This window comes from Takifugu flavidus, chromosome 15, assembly GCF_003711565.1.
Source record: "Takifugu flavidus isolate HTHZ2018 chromosome 15, ASM371156v2, whole genome shotgun sequence".
Classification (NCBI taxonomy): domain Eukaryota; kingdom Metazoa; phylum Chordata; class Actinopteri; order Tetraodontiformes; family Tetraodontidae; genus Takifugu; species Takifugu flavidus.
The window spans coordinates 2,541,906-2,559,595 of record NC_079534.1 but is presented as its reverse complement, the minus strand read 5'-3'; the positions used below and the strand labels follow the sequence as shown (position 1 = coordinate 2,559,595).

At 51.7% G+C, this 17,690-nt stretch overlaps 2 protein-coding genes across 6 annotated transcripts; both read right to left on the bottom strand.

Annotated features, from left to right (window-relative positions):
* Positions 1-3,303: 3,303 nt before the first annotated feature.
* On the bottom strand, positions 3,304-11,400 carry LOC130538934 (phospholipid phosphatase 3-like). Of its 3 annotated transcripts, none has more exons than XM_057056982.1 (6): positions 11,096-11,400; positions 8,316-8,470; positions 5,314-5,594; positions 5,190-5,247; positions 4,933-5,109; positions 3,304-4,752 (listed from the first exon to the last, which is right to left on the bottom strand). In XM_057056982.1, exons 1-6 carry the CDS (start codon positions 11,235-11,237, stop codon positions 4,624-4,626), a joined length of 942 nt encoding a protein of 313 aa, XP_056912962.1. In that variant the 5' UTR covers positions 11,238-11,400; the 3' UTR covers positions 3,304-4,623. The 3 variants fall into 3 exon arrangements, with proteins under 3 accessions (XP_056912962.1, XP_056912961.1, XP_056912964.1); XM_057056981.1 differs by lacking the exon at positions 8,316-8,470 and adding an exon at positions 7,528-7,685; XM_057056984.1 differs by lacking the exon at positions 8,316-8,470 and having other exon boundaries at positions 11,096-11,399.
* Positions 11,401-11,605: 205 nt separating this feature from the next.
* On the bottom strand, positions 11,606-17,491 carry si:ch211-188c16.1 (uncharacterized protein LOC562677 homolog). 3 transcript variants are annotated; one of them, XM_057056892.1, is made up of 19 exons: positions 17,279-17,491; positions 15,903-16,833; positions 15,639-15,824; positions 15,146-15,542; positions 14,976-15,091; positions 14,871-14,896; positions 14,754-14,791; positions 14,611-14,655; positions 14,301-14,433; positions 13,671-13,830; positions 13,467-13,590; positions 13,360-13,391; positions 12,687-12,750; positions 12,572-12,609; positions 12,420-12,483; positions 12,242-12,340; positions 12,133-12,158; positions 11,998-12,031; positions 11,606-11,899 (listed from the first exon to the last, which is right to left on the bottom strand). In XM_057056892.1, the coding sequence occupies exons 1-19, from the start codon at positions 17,285-17,287 to the stop codon at positions 11,830-11,832; spliced, it is 2,592 nt and encodes an 863-aa protein (XP_056912872.1). In that variant the 5' UTR covers positions 17,288-17,491; the 3' UTR covers positions 11,606-11,829. The 3 variants fall into 3 exon arrangements, with proteins under 3 accessions (XP_056912872.1, XP_056912874.1, XP_056912873.1); XM_057056894.1 differs by having other exon boundaries at positions 12,133-12,146; XM_057056893.1 differs by having other exon boundaries at positions 15,645-15,824.
* Between the last annotated feature and the right edge of the window lie 199 nt (positions 17,492-17,690).

Below are 17,690 nucleotides of genomic sequence, written 5' to 3'. Positions count from 1 at the left end.
GTCTTTGCGCCACTGACCTGCAGCATCTGTGACTTTAAAGAAGACTCGTTGAAGAATTAGCATTAGCGTTAGCAAATAATAAATAAATTCCGCAAGTGAGTGAAGAGAAAAACAATTCTAAGCAAAGGGCATCCTTGGTCTCCCTCCTGCATCAGGAAAATAACTAGAATACATTCTGGTATTAACAGGCTTAAGAAATTTAAGGATTTGAGTCGACATGTTGGGACAGAAGAGGAAAAAAACCTCCTGAAAGGCATTAACCCATCAACAAAACGCTGAAAAGTCCACACAGCTTGTGTACATCAGGCTGCCCTGAATCCATATCAGCTGGAAGAAAGCGTGCCAGACTGTTGGCCTCCGTCCTGATGTTTACATTCTCGTCCACCAGGGAGGACGTGGAGGGAGAGACGGAGGGAGACAATTGGTTGCAGCTGCAGGACGGCAACTCCAGCGGTCCGAGAGAACAAGGGCCTCTGGGCAGGAGACGGCTTGTGATGGCCAACGCTCGAGCCTGGAGGATTCTACCAGGGATGTTTGTGTGCGTGGCGTGCAAAGCGGCGAGGAGCGGATAAAGCCGGCTTGGGTAACGACGGGATGCGGCGTGCATTGGCGCGCGCACCTGAAGGAAGCGGTTCGGGCCACGTGAAGAGAAGCTCTCGGAGTTCAAGTGCTCGTCACGGCTGGAGAGCCGAGGTCTCCCAGGAGGGATTGGGAAAACATTCCCGGCGGAGCCGTAACGAGGTCACTTATCAGTCCGGGCATCGGGAGGGCGTGCCGCACTTCCTGTCAGCATCCCTCCATCCCTCGGGAAGAGGACGAATGACCTCAGCAGCAGCTGCCAACGATGTCACGAGGCGTCAGACGCCGTCAAAACTGACGGAGGCGGGTCAACCTTTCCCCGGGAGGACACGGTGCCCGGGTCGGCGCTTTCTCCGAATTTTCTCCGGTCTTCCCCCTCACTTGATTGATCCTGCATTGCCCCGTGGACTTCCTGCAGACCTGTTCTTGGTCCAGTTCTCCAGTCTGTCTTGAATCTGGAATTATTTTAGTTGGAACTATTTTAGGTGCTACTTCCTGGTTGGGCCTAAGCAGCAGCAGGAACTACCAGGGAGGAAAAGTTCAAACCCACAAATCACTACCGTATATGAACGACGCTGAAAATTCACAGTTTCGGCCGCTAACAAACATGGAAATGGGGCGTAATTACGACAAATGGGGCGTGCAGAAGTCTGGGCACTTATAGTTAAAGAGGAAGGAAGCAGGTGAAACACAAAAACCTACATTCGTCTTCCGATCCAGCTGGAGCCAAGTGGCAGGATTCCGGAAACAGTCGACCAATAATGTGGGAGCTCAGTTTTCCCACCAGTAGGTGCTCAACATCTAGATTAGTTAGTAAATTTGGCAATTTTAGCACCACCTAAACTTTGCCCCGGCTAACATCCCCTGCTGGTTCACATTTGTGCCTTTTTTCAGATGTAATAGAGTTTACAAAAATAATAGTTTACAGAGCCCCCTAGTGGCCATTTCATGTAAACACAGGAGGCAAAGTCACCATTTCGCACATTTATTTCCCACAAAAAACATTCCCGCATATATTTCCTCTTGTTTAGACTCTCACTGGTGCGACAAAAGGAGGTGGGAAAAACCCTTAAAGGTTTGCGTGAGGATGAAGAATCGGCTTAGCTATTAAAGCGATAACAGCCGTGTCCGACAAGCATTGCGGTGGGAGAGGAATGGCCGTTTAATCGCGTGTTCTGGGGGTAATAAACAAGCGCAACAACAGTCGCCACTTCAAAGCAACCGCAACTGCCCTGCAGAGGGCATGAAAAGGATCTGGAAATCTCACAGGCTAATGGCGTCACAAACAACTGAGGTTAAATGGCGGCGCGAGAACACGGAATCACATGAAAAGGATTCCGTTATTCCAAAGCTAAGCAGTGCTGATCAAAAAGAAAGCCTCTTGGAATCTCGGGGGAAGCGGCTCCGGGTGAAAACGTGACCACCTCGCATGTTGGTCCGGGCCGAGCTGGACTCTCGGGGCTTGTCCGAGGGGAGAAATCTCACATCGGTGCTGCTTCAGTGAAGCTTCTAACACAAACACTGTGGCAGGAATTCGACATTCCGTGGCTAATTATTCAAACGAGGGAAAAACAGATGGAACTGAAGGTACTCCAGCCGGCACGGTGGTGCCACATAACCACATAATCTGGTTTGGATTCGTGTGCTTGCACGCTCTCCCGGTTCTGGACCGGGTTTGCTCCTGTTTCCTCCCAAACGCGTCCATGACGTGTGTCATGTGATGGGCCGGTGACCCAGCAGCGGCGTATTCCTGCCTCTCTCCCAGTGACCCCCAGAGAAACTCCAGCACCCCCGTGATCCGGATTAGGAAGAACAGGAAATAGACGCATGGATTGGAGGCACTGCTCCGTTTCTTGGCAACATCATTTCTGGGATTAAAATCTAGGAATTGAATTGATAGTTTGAAGGGAATGAGTTACAAACACAACTAAAATTTGTGTTTTGGCCTTATTCATTCTTGAAAATAATAATAATAATGGAATCGTGTAGAGGGTATGAATCTCAGTGTGTTTCAGTTATATTGGGAAGAGTTGACGAGGTCGAAAACATGATGGAATTCACAGTTAGTCTTCGCCTGCTAAAACTTCAGATTAGCCTAATTTCCTGTTAGCGTTAACACTAACACACTGTTTGTTTTGGCGCAGAGGAATTCCGACTTGCCTCAAAACTGTGGCAGCATGGCGAAAACAGGAAAAACACATCATCAAGCCGTCTTTGGTATTTTCTACTCGTTAAATACAACAAAACAAAACTTAAAATTTAAATTTTAAATGTTACTAGAGGAAGTTCTTCACTGTAAAAGACTGTCGGAATACCACATTTTATGTAAAGATTCAAACATTTGTGAGCTTTAGGATTGACGCTACAGCTACTGGCACAGTGTTTTTTAAGCTAATCAAGGCTAATACGTAGCCCGGCGTTTACCGTGTGAACGGCCGCCCAGGAACGAGGCCACGGCACGGTGGCACGGGCGGCGGCTCAGTCGGCTGAACCTGGAGGAGGTATTTCTGGAGCCACTCTGGCACTTCTCAAATATATTATTACACCGAGCCAATGGGGGAGCGGGGTGAAAGACTGGAATGCGCACCATTTCCCAACAGGAAGCCGAGCATATAAGCCCACCGCCCCACGCCCAGATGTCTCCACACGCAGTCGGGTCCTGAAACCACAGCAGAGACTAATGGTCCAAAAAGAAAAGCGTAAAATAATCACAAAAGCCCGCCGTCCACTTTACGTTTTATTAAAGACATCTGATAATCATGTCTTACAGTTTCATTGGACAAAATGTCACATTACAAGAGCACGGAAAGACGTTCTTTCTAGCACGTTCTGGAGCCGTCTGTCTGGAGAGCTTTGTTGTTTCATAGATAAACACCTCGTATTCACAAGCTGTCAACAGGGTTTTTTTTACATTTTTACACAGGTTTCGACAAAAAGTCGTAGTGGGCGTTTTCAATAAAAAAGGACAACTTTACATGAGGCGACGACGCGGCGTTCGAGACACAGTCGTGATTAAAAATGAGCTTAAATGTCCGTTCAAAGAGCGTCTCTAACCGCGCTTTCAAAAAGTGGTTTTAAACGGATTATACACTCATGCAAACGCATTAGCATCGTTATTAACGTTTATAACAATGTAATAAGTCTATTAGAAAGCAGAGCCTCATCATTAGGCTTATTGTGGAGTTTCAAAAGCTTTTCTTTAGACTATGCTGCAGTAACAACGTGCCTGAAACGTGCACGCGCCTGCGTAGCTACAGTCTTATTAGCAACTGCGGCGCGCATAAAGACACGTTTGCTCCCGCAGCGTTCCAGTCTCGGGTTCCGCCGGAGCGGGTACCTGTTCGGCACATTTGTGAGCTATTAACACTGAAACTCGGAGACGTCACACAAAGAAAACCACAAACACACACACACACACGCGACGCCGCAAATATGACATCTTATTAAATGGCTCAGCGGGGGCCCGTCCTGCCCAGCAGGAGGCGGCCCGTGGTCCCACCGCCCTCCACACCCTCTGGAACTTATGTGCACGTTGTGAGAAAAGGCGAGTTGCTGGGAGAAAAAACACATTTAAAGCTAAAATTCTTACGAAGCTTTTCAAAAGCTTCACTTCAGGTCGTCCAAGTGGTGGAAAACAGTCCCGAGTCGAAGTCACGCTAGAGAAATGCTCGTTATTTTTCCGCAGAAACCCAAACAAAAACACGCCGGCCTGCGTGAGATTAAAAGGATCTTTAAAAAAGGAATAAAGAAAATCCCTGTTTGTATTAGTCATGCCGAGCTGGAATACTGACGTGGCTCCGGATGCTGGAATCAAAGGCTGGAGAGCAGCACGACCTCCATTTCCTGCTTTAGTTTCAGACTTCGGACCACAAAAATGCTCCGACCTCCCCCCCAAAAAATAAAAACTCTCCTTCTATCGTAACACCTGAAAGTCTCAGATAAAAGCAAAAACTCTTTGATGTCCAAACGCGCTCCGTCCGGTATCGAGGAGCAGCTGTCGTAGTGATTTATGGTGGGTTTCGGTCCAGTCGGGTCCAGTCTTTGCTACGCCATGATGAGGTGACTCCCTCGATCTCTGAGGTCCGCCGACGGGACCAGATCCTTCATCACCGGGATCGGCAACAGGGTCGCCCGTCGGCCTTTGGGCTTGAACAGGTCGGACACGAAGAACACCTGTGGGACACGCAGAACGGAGTTGAGACACCAGAGGAACACGGGGGATCTATGAAGATCATCGACCGACCGACGGTCCACCTGCCCCGGTACCGCACGGCTGCACGTGGCGTGGAAATTCGGATAAACCTGTTAGCCTACCGGGCCCAACGGAATCGGTTAGGAGGTGGATCCACTCACTATGCAGTAGGCCACCAGGGCTCCCTGTAGGAAACCAGCCAGGACATCGGTGGGATGGTGCTTGTGGTCCGAGACCCGGGACAGGCCGGTGTAGAACGACATCATGATGAGCGTGAACTGGGTCAGAGGGCGCAGCAGGCGTGCTCCGTGCCAGGTGAAGCGGGACTGCAGGTAAAACTGGAAGGAAGGGGGGGCGGAGTTTACTGCGGAGTGGGAGGAGAGGAAGGCGAGCGAGGAGACAGGAGGAGGACACTCACCACCAGGTACAGCATGGTGTACATGGAGAAGGAAGCGTGCCCGGAGAAGAACGACTTCCTGTGGGAGAGCAGAGCTTAAACCTGGGCTGTGTGTGACACGCCGGCGTCCGTGCGCTGGACTCACCTGGCCTCCTGGACTTTGCTCTCCGGACCCTGACAGTGGTAGTCAGTGATGTAGCCCAGAGAGCAGTTGATGGTGGAGAAGTCCGGTTTGCACACGTCCAGGAAGTGGGGGCGCATGCGGCCCACCGACACTTTGGCGATGTCGGTGAAGGACTGGCTGATGGCGCAGCCGAAGATGAACACGCCCACCTGCTTGTAGAGGGCGGAGATGTAGGGGTTCCCCACGAAGGACTTGGAACCTTCGTTCAGGAAGTAGATCCTGTAGCTCTCCCCGGCAACGATCTGGAAGGACACGGGTCGGTCTGTGAGGGTTCTGAGAGTAGATGGGGAACACTGAGGATCTGGGAGGTTTGTCTGTTTGTGGCTACTTGTGTTTACGTATTAATGAGCTGTTCTGTCGTTTAAACATTTGTTTACTTTCTATAGCAACAGTGACCTCGTCTGGCTAATGTGATATTGGAGACAAACTTCTGGGTAGTCAACTGAGTTTGAGATGGGCGGAGCATCATTCATGGGCGGGGTATTGTGGGCGGGGCATCATTCCAGGTGTGCTTTAATCCTGCACTGCAGCGCCTCTAGTGGCCACCCTTATATCACAAGGCTACTGTTGTGGAGGGTGTCCTGCTCCGTATATTGAATGATTCGATCAGGATGTCCTCCCAATGGGTGGGGTGGATGGACAAAGCATCTAGCAGCTGGTGGAGCTCAGAAACAGCCCCCCCCCCCCGATCATCCTCCGCCGCCTCCCAGCAAATGAAAACGTGGACAGGGAGCGAGAGTGTGAGTGTGGGGGAGTTCCAGGGAGAACCAAGAAGAAAATGAAAAACAGTTTGCGGTCAGGAAGGAGTGATTGGACAAGGAGAGGACACACCAGTAGGAGGAGGAGAACAGGGAGCTGGGAGGACTGCGGAGTCGGGTTGGGAGGTGGGGGGGGGGGTGCACCGCTGGTTCTGATCAGCAGAAATGCTGAGCTAAGCGACGTGTCTGATTTTGGTGGCCAGACTCCACCGAGCGCACGTCGGGGGCACGTTTGTTTTTCAGCGCTCTGAAACCGACTCCGGTTTCACCGGGCACATCTGGCTGCTTTCACGTGAGAATCTCGCTTTCATCAGACATTCTTCTAAGGGGGGGGGGGGGGGGGGGGGCAGGAAAACAAGCCTCTTTCTGGTAAAAGGCACTCAGCGGAGGGAAAGCCTGTCGAGAGATTACACAAGCCGATATTTTACCACCATCCAGACCTTTAGAGCCGGCGTGATGGAGTCCAGCCTCTTCCATGGGAACGAGGGGACACGCACATCTGGTTCCCCTTGTGAGGGAATCAGTGAACTGCTACGGCCAAATAAAGACTACTACGGCCAAATAAAGACTACCCAGAAGCCTTTGGGATGGGGGGCGGCGGATCGTAAAGTCACGTTTTTTAAAAGGAAAATGAGTTGTGTGGCAAAGTGTTCTTGTTTTGGGCCTTTGCCGCAATTCCACCCCAACAATTACAGTATTTGGCCCGACAACCATTGCGTCAACCATAATTACACGGAGACAGCTGTGGCTCTCACCAGGAAAACCCCTGCAGCCCCAAGTCTGTCAAGAAGTCTGCACCTCTGGCGGAGAGGGCGGCCAGCTGGGGCGCTGAAACCTCGGAATTCTGAAGGTCGCGGGAGGCGGCTAAAGTCAGCGTAGCTGTTTTTTGCTTGGCAGGCGCCTGCTAAGTGTTCGCCGAAGCGTTAGCCGTTTAGCCGGGCAGCCAGCCGATCGCCAAATTGCCGCCGAAGTGTTCAAATTCAAAAGGTCGACTGAATTTGCCAGTTGAATTACAGGTGAACAGAAACAAACAGACGCTCATTTACCCGTCACCTTGCTGTTGCCTCGCTTAATCACCCGTAATTGCAATCAATCAATCGAGGGGCAGCCTCGTGGTTGACCCCAGTCGGGTGGCAAAACATCTGTACGGACACTCTCGGCGAAACTTACCTCCAAGACTGCTGCCAAAGTTTATTTCTCAGTGTTTTCAGTGTCAATCACTTATCTCAGGTATGAGCATGGATGTTAGAATACACAGTAAAATCAGGATGGAGCAAATTTTGATACTTGTTAGCATTAGCAGTGGTGGTGCAGGAACATTGATTTGCGGTGTGTATGTGTGTGTATGTGGGGGGGGGGGGGGAGTGACAAAGTGATGAAGACATTAGTGATTGGAACGTGAGGATGAGCGACTTACAGAGAGGATGGTTATAAGAATGCCAGCAGCGCTAAGCACACCGTCGCTAATGGTGTCCCCAGTTTTGGCCGGGTACTTGATGGACTCATCGTCGCAGTAAAACCCTCTACGGTACGGCTGCACCGCGCTGGTTTCAATGACCAGGAAAGGCAGGCCGGCTAGTGTGATGAAGCAGTGAGCGGCACAGAGGGAAGCGGGGAGGGTGGGTGGGGAAGGGTGACAGAGATGGAGGTGCTTGGTTAATGACAGGCACATCACAGAGGCCGCGGCTACAGGCCAGGAGCAACGAGGGCGCGCGCCGGACCGGCCCGATCAATCCAGTGGCTGTTTTCTGTGACCAGTTCACGGGTTCCCCGGGATCATTTGGGCTTTATCAGCCGGACTTTGCTTCGTTTTAAGTCTGCTTTCCAAATTAGAGCCAGTTTCCATGTTTGAGTCTCCCTCGCGGACACGGCTGGTTTGCGCTAATTTTCCGACGACTGATGCGGCCGTTGGAGGCAGGAGGAACCCAAAAACTTCTGAGTTTCTATCGTTACTCCGGCTCCACCAGCTGCGTCTCAGGAGTTAGCTCATTACACCGGAGCCAGGCTTTGAAAAACGGCTGGCAGCACCACACAGCACGAAACCTTGGAAGCTAACGAGCTGCAACAGGCTAAAGCGCCGTGTCTGAGTCACAGACTGTCAAAACAATCACGTCTTCAGAGGCGTCACCAGCCAACCACTGGAAGAACCGTGCCGATCCCGTCGCGCTCCCCCCTCTCCTCTCGCCGTACCGCGGCGGGACTTACGGAGACCACGGGCACGGCGATGCCCACGGCCGTGAGCGCCGTGTTGGACACCGTGCTGCTCTTATAGGTCAGCTTGATGCTGTTGTCATTGCAGAAGAATCCTCTCTGGTGTGGCGGCAGGGGAAACTTGTGCAAAAACACGGCAACGAGCACCACTGTATGGTTGGACACAGACGAGCGGGAGTCAGACGAAGGTTCAAACCAACACACAAACACAGATCATAAAGCACAGAAGGAGATTGGAGACAGGCGCACAAACAGCCGGGAGGCTCCCGGGAGACGTGCGTTCCTGCTCCGCATCTCCCAAAAAAACGGATATCAGGAGCAAACAAGGAAACAATATGTGCTGAGAAACATCAACAGAGGAGACGGAGACGGCGCTAAAAGGCCTGGATGTGTCATGTTAGCGGAGAGTTCGGCTGCTATCCAGCGAGGGGGAAGAAAATAAACACGGGAGGGGAGCTTTTGTTTCCCCTGCTGAAGCTTTTAAAAACACTCAAGGATGCCTTTGGGGGGGCTTCTGCTCAATTTACTGTGTTATAACGGAGCGATCTTGTGTATCTCCTGACAAACAGGGAGTGGGCATAGCTAGCGCCCGCACCAGAAAGGCTATTCCCTCCATTTACCGACGATGATGATGATGATGATGACGACGAATCACCCGAGAGAGGCCTCAAATCTCTGACAGACCTAAAAAAGCACTCTCTTAAATCGCTTCAAAGCGGCGTTCAACCGACGCTCACGCTCTCAAGTCGCACCCCGAGTAATTCCTGAGGTCTGAACTTGAAAAGAAAACAAACATCAGCACTCTCTAAAAAGCGCCGGGTGCCGAAGGTCAGAGGTCAGGCCCGCCGAAGGCGCGACAGCCGGCGAGGGGCCGGGGTGTGACGCCTCAAACCAAATGTCAACACGAGCTTTGCTCGCCAAGGCTCTCAACCCCTCACACACACACACACACACACACACACACACACACACACACACACCACACACACACACACACACAGACAGCTGACTTTGGCCTTTGAAGGTCCAGCTGGGTCGAGCTCAGCTTTCAGAACTGATGGGAACTCCAGAACCTCGGCCGTCCCTCCACATTCAGCAGGACATTCCGTGTTATTAAGTCTCATTTCAGTCGGGCTCTCCAAACAAACACCTGGATGGAGCCGCGGTCGGGTCGGGAGACTGGAGGTGGGGGGGGGGGCAGGAAGACGGGGCTCAAAATGAGGGAAGAGCACAAATATACGGAGCTTCGTCTGATCCCAGCTGTTCCCGCAACAATAACCGAAGTCTGACTCTTCACCTGTGGGAACGCTGATTCTGCAGGAGAAATCGGACCTTTTCCCGGTGCGCTCCATCCAAACAAACAATTCCGCCTTAACTCTGTCGGGATTTGACTCCATTTTGGCTTCTAATAAACTGGACCAGGACCAACACCGGCATGTCCATCACATTAACTCCACATCAGGAACTTAACCCGCTGGCCTGGCAGCCCAATCCGGCTCTCGCTAACCTGGAATTCTTCCCCGACTCCAGACGCTGAGGGAATCAGGCTTTCATTTGCTGCCTGTTTGCTTTACCCCCAGTTCAGCACCGGTGGGCCCACTGGTGTAACCCTCATGTTGGGGAAACTAGAAGAAGTGTACCCCCCCCCGCACTGAACGGAACCCACACCAAAACACCGAGTGTTGCCATTTAAAATAAACAGACGCACATTTTCCGTCTGCGGGGAGTTCTGTGTGTCTGCTGTACACACGGATCAAGTTGCCTCGGCTCTTGGCGGCGGCGGCGGCGCCCGCTCAACCCGCCTCGTGTCACCCGACCTGGCGGCCGAACTGGGGCGAGAGGGCAGAAACATTAAAGGCGATTAACCAGAACAACCCCGAGCCGCCTGCCGCCGCTTAATGCCGCGGCCACGTGAGAACGCTGCAGGTCCAAAGGGAAGCTCCGCCTGGAAAAGCCGCCTCGGTGCTGCTGGGAAAGAGGAGTCCCGGCGACCGGAGCGGGTTCTGACCGTGTAACCTTGGACGCAGGAACACTAGAGCTGCAATCAGCCCGTTTGAATGGAGGAGTAGTGATTACCAGGACAGACCCGCCATTTCCTCCCTACGACCACATCTGGAGGCAGGAGAAAAAAACACGGCTGCTTCGTTGACGAGCGGCTCTGTGGGAAAACCGCAACCATGGCGACCATGGCGGCGATTTACCCTCCATGGAGACGAGCGGCGAGACCGGACAAGCGCAGCTCTTCTGGAGGCGGCTGTGGATCTTTGGTCCTGCAGTCGGCAGCCGGTCACAGGACGCGCCGCACACACGTGGGCGGACGGGAATAAGAATAAAACACACATCTGCGAGGGGTCAAAAGGTCAAAGCCACGACGCCCGCTGAAGGGACAAACGTTCAAAGCCTCTCTCATAACTTCGGCTCACAGTCTGCAGCTGTTGGACATTACAGGACCTGGACACACTCTCACCAACATCCCCTTAATTACCACACACACACACTTACACACACACACACACACAACCAGATGTGGAGATCAAGAGAATTCCGACTGGTGTGGAATGTGAAACATTCTCTCAGGTGGGAGGAAGTCAAGGGTAAGAACAGCTTCAAATTAAAGCTGCAGCCTGGACAACAGTTCTGGTGCAGTTTAAACAAACAAACAAACAAACAAACATTTCATTTAAAGGCGGAGGGGGATGAATCGCGTCTGCCTATCGCGCAGAGTCGATGCAGATTTCCGGTGCCGACATGAAAAGCGGACCGGACTCTCTTACCCAGGAAGAGACAGAAGAGATCCACCCCGACCAGCAACTTTCTCCTGCTGTGGTCCTTGCAGTTGTTGTTGTTGTTGTGAGAAATCCCGCCGTTCCTCGTCTCGGCTGCCATACTTTTCTCATAAATCAGACAGCGTTGCATTTAAATCGCCTTGCGTGGTTCGGATGCGCGGGAGGAATAAGAGATCTACTTAATGTGGAGCGAGCGAATCTACTTGATCCCCGAGACCCTCCTGAAACATGCGCGTAACCGCCCGCTCCTGCAGCCTCGCGAGTTGTGTCCATCCTCCGCTCGGTTCCGTTGGGGCCAGTGGGAGCCCCGTGAAGGCCCCTCCTCCGGCCCCTCCCCTCCCTCCCCACAGCGGCCGGAGGTCCGGAGCCTCCAGCAGCCCCGCGGTGGGTTGGAGCTCCGCACCGGAGCTCAGGTTCAGGAAAGCAGGCTACATCCAAGAGTGGGCGGTCATTTTAAATAGGAATCTTAAAAAAAGAATAGTGGAACCGCACTATAAATAGGTGGCAAATATTTATTCAAGGTAGCACAGAGGGTGAAAAATCTATGGAACAGCAAATTATAGGTAATCTGGCTACTTTTAAGACGGTGTCATCATTTAATTAGTGCTCTATTGTAGTTAACATAAATAAATACATGGATCAATGTGAAAATGTGCCATAACACACAAGAAATGAAAAAAAACAACTCTTCTTTTTATGCTGGGCAGCGCTGTCATTCATGGTCAGAAGAAGTCGGCGTAAAGCGGCGGCGGCGGGAAGAGCTCCACCTCTGTGAAATCCGCCTCCTGGTCCCTGGCGTGCAAAACAAGAGCAGATGTTGAGCAGATCGGGGGTGGAACGCCACTTACGCTTATCAGAATTCCTGATGCAAGCGTGGGACGCTCACTTACGGGAACGGGGGCTCCTCCACGCCACTCAAGAAGTCTGGATAAGGACGAGCAAAGACATGAAGCATTCAGCGTGTCCTGCACGCAGCAATCAGAATGTGCTTTCCACAGAGCGGTGGAAACAGACTGTACACTTACTTGATGTTCCAGCACTTTCCCAGGGACAAAAGGGATGAAAGAGGGGAAAAAAGAAGGGTCAGTACACAGAAAAGGGCAATGTTGCGCAACAGTGAGGAGGCCCTGGTACTTTGTGGGGGTCGCTCCTCCCCCGTCGGGGACGTCTGCACAGTCATCTTTGCTGTGTTGAAAGAAGATGGCCAGTTTCTGGAGAGCCTCGTGCCTGGTCCTGGAGGTTGAGCAGACGGGCAATAGTCAAGGGACACCGTGATCGGGGGGAGACTTTGGCGCCATCTGCTGGAGCTTACTGCGTGTGCAGGTCCTCCAGGTTGGCGTCGCTCAGCGTGTGCTGGGCGCCGGCGTGTCCGCACGCTGCCGCGGTGACCGGACGAGACAAACGAGCGGCGTCAGAGCAGAGAAGACATCGACCGCGTCAGGACGGGATGTGAAATATACTCACAGGTCTCCGCCATGGAAGAGGTGTGAGAAGGAAGACTGCTGTGGGGGGGGGGGGGGGGAGACGGGAGCGGGTCAGAGGCGAGACACAGAATTGACCGTAAATCGTCAAGTCTTACTGGCTTTTGTTACAGAAGGAGAGGGTCTCGTCCTCACAGGCCCACTCCTCGCTGTCATCGGTGACTGGGGGGGGGGAGAGAAGAAGAATTAAGCACGAGCCGACCCTTGACCCTTAGAACGCACACACAAACGTTGCATTAAACCTGTCTTCAGCGGCCTAATAAGGGCTTCTTCGTGCGCCCCGATATACTGAAATAATGATGAAGCTTCCCACCAAAGTGTGCTGCTTTTGTATTGAGGAACAAATGGAATTCCATTAAATATACAGAGCTCAGGCTTACGGCACAGCCAGGACACTCAGGTGGCGCTCCTGGAACAGCGGCAATACACTGAAATAATTATGCTGCATGAATAAAAGACAATGGTTTCCATGTTAAATACAGTCGTTCAGACTATCCTCTCACCAAAGGAAGCTTCACCTATAACGCCCCCAGTTTGCTTGCTACTTCCTTTTAATCACAAACCCGATGACACCGGTTTAGGCTGATCGGGGTTAACTTGTTCTGCTGGGACGTCTCTGTGGGAGTGTTCTCCATCACTCAGCAGGCTGGTATAGCACCATTGTTGGAGTGTTTGTGAGCCCTAACAGCACCACTGGCAGTTACAGTTGAAGGGAGAGCATAAATAAACTAATCAGAGCTCAGGATTTGTGCAGAGGTCACTGATACCTACAGCTGCTTGTTAGAACTGGCTGGTTGGATGATCTGCAAAACAAAGGATCTGGTTAGGAAGTCATGATGGCTGACTGGGTTAGCATCTCAGCTAAGACCTAGCAGTACCTGCTTCCAATACTGATGGTATCCCCCTCCGTTGCTCCTCCCCGCCCAGCCGCCTGGGCCTTTTTGCCAAGTTCCAGCATCTCCTTGATGTTTAGCTCCACGTTCATGACTGAAATATAGCCATCTGCAGACAGCCAGGGCAGGGCCCACTGAGGCGCTGAGGGGGACCCTCCGCCAATCTCCCAAAACAAGATATGCACTCACATCTGTTGTTGGCGTCTCGAGCCAGCCATTTGCCCTTGGGGCAGCTGGTGGTGCGAATGATGCTGACCGTGTCCCCGTTCTTCACAGGCAGGTCGTTCTTGCGGACCTTGCTGGCCACCATCACCCGAGCGTGGTACATCGGCTCTTCTTCGCCCGTCACCTAAAGAGTCGGAGTGTTTGCAGTTTCAGCCTCGTCCTGCTGCTTTGCAGCCTCGACGCCACCAGATGTCGCTGTTCACACCAAATCCTCCAGAATCCCAGCACCCTCTGCGCCTCACTGGTTAGCTTTCAAAACAGTTTTGTGGGCCCTCTCCCCCCCTTTCACCAGCGCACTGGTGCCCATAGAGCCCTTTAATGTGACCTGCAGACATACTGGTATTAACAGTGTTCACTGTGGTCACAATGCATCCGTGACTGCACTCAGAAGTGGCCTGGCAGAGGGCTCACAGTTCATCTTTCACGCGTTTCAAGTGTATTTCTACCCTTTAATGTGGTCCAATGTGATATAAATCAGACCCAAACACAGAACAGGGAGTATTTTACTGCCAGGTGTAATAGAGGGCACAGATTCAGCTCTGCTAAACTGGAAAGAAATAATCAGCCTTTCAGTGGTTTGACTGCCTGACTTACTTTAAACTTCTTTTTCATTTCATTTTCCCTCTTCTCCCTCTCTCTCTGCTCCTTTTTCTCCTTCTCCAAGCGCTGCTTCTCCCTCTTCTTCTGTTCTTTATACTCTGCAGTGTGGGGGCTGTGGCGCTCTTTACTGGAAGTAAAACTGAGTGTTCAGTAGCAAAAGGCTGCCGAGTTCAAACGGGGAGAAGTGGCATGAAAACGTGGAAGCGCACGAGTGATTAGTGCCCCGTTTAATCAATGTCCTCCTCAGGAAGACGCGTGTTAAATGATACATCAACAGCCAAGTGACAGAAGAGATGTGACGTACCCAGGGACGCGAATGTGGGTGGGATGAACAGGTTCTGCTGGTACACTGGTCATATTGTGCGACCACGGTGTTGGGAGAGAAAACATCAGCGGCTGACTTCCACTGTGCACGGCTGCCTTCATGGCGTGAAATGAAATACGTACCGTGGGTGTGGAGGCCATGTATGCAGCCCTGCCCCGTCCTTTAAACAATAACACGGGATTTTTATAGCACAGGAATGAGTTGAATAACTGTGGTTAGTGGGCTTAAATGAGGCTCACCGTGAAGTGGCTGTCAGCATACGGATCTGTGAGAAACGGGAGTAAAACAAGGTCAACAACAACATTCTGAAGCCCGAGAGTTGGGAACAGCGTCAACATTCTTACTCTTTAGACCAGCTTTACGTTTACGCCAGTTCTGTTCCAGGAGCATTTTCTTGACGCCTTCCACGTCCTCGTACACGTTGTCTTCCGCCTCGTCGTAACCGTGGCGATGGAGTTCACTGGAGGAGAGCGACTCAGTCAAACTGCACGTTGGGGGGTTTTATAGAACCCACCTGGGATGCGAGTCCGACCTATCTCCCTTCTCGGCTTCATCGGTGTGGGGGTTGAACTGTGGATCGAAGCTCACGTCCTCGCTCTGGGACCAAAGCTCTGACACCGGGAACTTCGGGAACTCCGGGATGTTCACCGGGTCGGGGAGGCTGGCCGACTCGAGGTGCGACCCGTCGACGTCGCTGCTCAAGAGGGGCTCCGGGAGTCCACAGAGCGAGTCGGTGCGCTCGCTCTGATCGGGCGGAGGCGTTCGAGTGCAGACCAGGTTTACGGCCTCCAGGTCGAGCGCCCCGATGTCGACAGCTTCACCTTCTGCTGTTTCAATCTCCGGATGATCAAAGTCTGGAAACTCTGGCGCACCAAGCACCACCGACGTGCTTTCAGCCTCCTGCTCTGGGCCTGTGGTGAGAAATCACAATGGTTGCTTAAGACAACGAAGCGAGGGTGAGAAGAAAGGAAGTGTCGTCCGTGAAAAATCAAGACTTTACTCCAAACCGTTACAAGTGTGTAGGTGAAAATAGCTGAGATCCACCACAGGAGGTCTGGGGGGCTTTGGTGGCACCGGTCCCAGGGACCTCAGGGGAGGTAAAGGCTTCTTCAGAGGACCAGATGATGGAAGACCCATCCTGACAGGGAGAATCTCAGCTTTCTCTTTTCCAAACGGCTTGTCCAACGCTGACTCTAGGCAGTGGAAAACAGCGGTGCCAAAGCATTAGGAACATCATTTGGATGTGGGTTTTTTTTCTAAATATAGCTTACTGTGTGCAGAGTTGTTTGCTTTAAAGAAAGGCCGGGCTGAAAGACAAGACAGGTTTGGAAGACAAACCGGTGACGGTATGGGCAGCTCCATCTCAGCGCGTTCGGTTTTTCTTGGCGGCGAGGGGAACGTCTTGTCTTTGGAGGCATAGTCAGGAGAGCACAGGCTTTTGGCAGAGAGCAACATCTGCCTACATGACAATTTCTTCCTGGCCCTCTCCAGAGTGCTAACAATTTTGTTGTCAGACTCGACGCTCGTGCCGGTCGGGGGAGGGCTGACGGGGACGTCTGGGCTGGAGATGGGAAGCTCGGGCGTTGATTGGTTGCTTTGGAAAGAAAGCCGATCTTCCACAGGCGGCTTTTCCACAGAGGGCAACTCACCAGGAGCACTAGAAGGCCTGATTGTCAAATCAGAATATGTAGGTTCCCCATTTTCTCCACTGATTTTGGCTGCTTTTGATGACTTAAAGGGAAGCAATAAGCCTTTCTTTTTGATTTTAGTTTGCATCGCAGCTTCTTTCCCGGGCTCTTCTTCCAGTTTAAGCTCCCTGGTGGCTGGCAGCTCAGATTTGTGCTCTTTTACAGGAATGAAAGGAAGCACCAGGGGCATGTGCCGTTCTCTGAGGGACTGCCTTGTTGTGGTGTCACTGCTGCCGTGCTGAAAAGACTGGGACGTCTGCGGAACCTTAGGCGGAAAGGAAATTGGACACATGCCTCCAGATGCCTGAAGGCTGTCCCTGAAGACGACCCTGGACACTGCCGGCGTCCTGTTGTCCACGGCTGCGTTAACGGTGCTGACCACAGAGCAGCGAGGACCCCCAGAGGGGGGAAGGCGTTTGGGCTTTTCTGCAACAGCCGGTCGACCAGTTTTGGATTGAGCCTGGGAAGCCTCTTCCTGAAACTTGGCCCTTAAAGCCTTGACATTGATGGAGCCCTTGGGAGGAAAAAACCCCCATATAATTAAATTAATAGGGACATTCTATACCTTCTCACGATTCATTCAATGAACAGAAGTGAGTGAAACATGAAAGATAATATTCACCACGCAATTTATTGTGCATTTAACTGTGCAAAAAACTGTAATAAAAAAAAATAGGATGTTGGCGGCGTTAATTGCTTTATGAGCATATATTTATGCCTCCTACTATCTGCGCAGTAGTTCAAGAGCAATAACTCAAAATTACAAAGCTCTTTGCCATTTTAGAAGACCCGGAATTTACTAAAAGTAAGAAAATTTGTCAAAACCACTAACACAAAGGCGATAAACTGAGGGGGAAGTAGAAAACTAGCAGGGTCATGACTGCAGCTAGCATCGGGATCAGTGGCGCTGCTATTTGCCAAGCTAACTCAGAATACAGGCTTTATAATTAAAACATCACCTCATCCATAGCAGCTCTGCCTTTTCATCACCTTTCAGGTTTCAACATTCGAAAACGGGTGGAAAGCGAAGCGACGCGGGCATCGACGGTCACCCGTCGGGAACATTGAACCAACGAACCCGCAAGTTCTGCGGCTAAAACGCCGGAACGCTTTGAAAAGGCCGCCGCGAGGCGCACCTGCGTGATGCGCGTAACCCGACGACGTGCGCGTTCCTTCGGTTTGATTGACACATGAGCGAGGGGGCGGTGTCAGTTAACGAGTTTTACTGCAATAAACCAGTTTGGCTGGGGAAAAATCGAATTTTGGAAACACAAAAAAACTTAAACGATAGTTCTGAAAATACGTATAACAAATGAAAATGTAAACGGACATCAAATCATCACGTTAAAAGAGCATATCGTTGGCATTTCA

Excerpts from the sequence above, each read along its gene's own strand:
- LOC130538934 (XM_057056981.1), bottom strand. The coding sequence starts at position 11,237 with ATGCAACGCTGTCTGATTTATGAGAAAAGTATGGCAGCCGAGACGAGG. Across the intron at positions 5,595-7,527 it reads TTCTTATAACCATCCTCTCT|ATCGTTGCCGGGGAGAGCTA; the intron begins GTAAGTCGCTCA and ends GTGTCCTTCCAG. Across the intron at positions 4,753-4,932 it reads CCCTGGTGGCCTACTGCATA|GTGTTCTTCGTGTCCGACCT; the intron begins GTGAGTGGATCC and ends CGTGTCCCACAG.
- si:ch211-188c16.1 (XM_057056892.1), bottom strand. Across the intron at positions 15,092-15,145 it reads AGGTCGGACTCGCATCCCAG|TGAACTCCATCGCCACGGTT; the intron begins GTGGGTTCTATA and ends GCTCTCCTCCAG. Across the intron at positions 12,484-12,571 it reads CTCTTCCATGGCGGAGACCT|CGTGCGGACACGCCGGCGCC; the intron begins GTGAGTATATTT and ends TCACCGCGGCAG.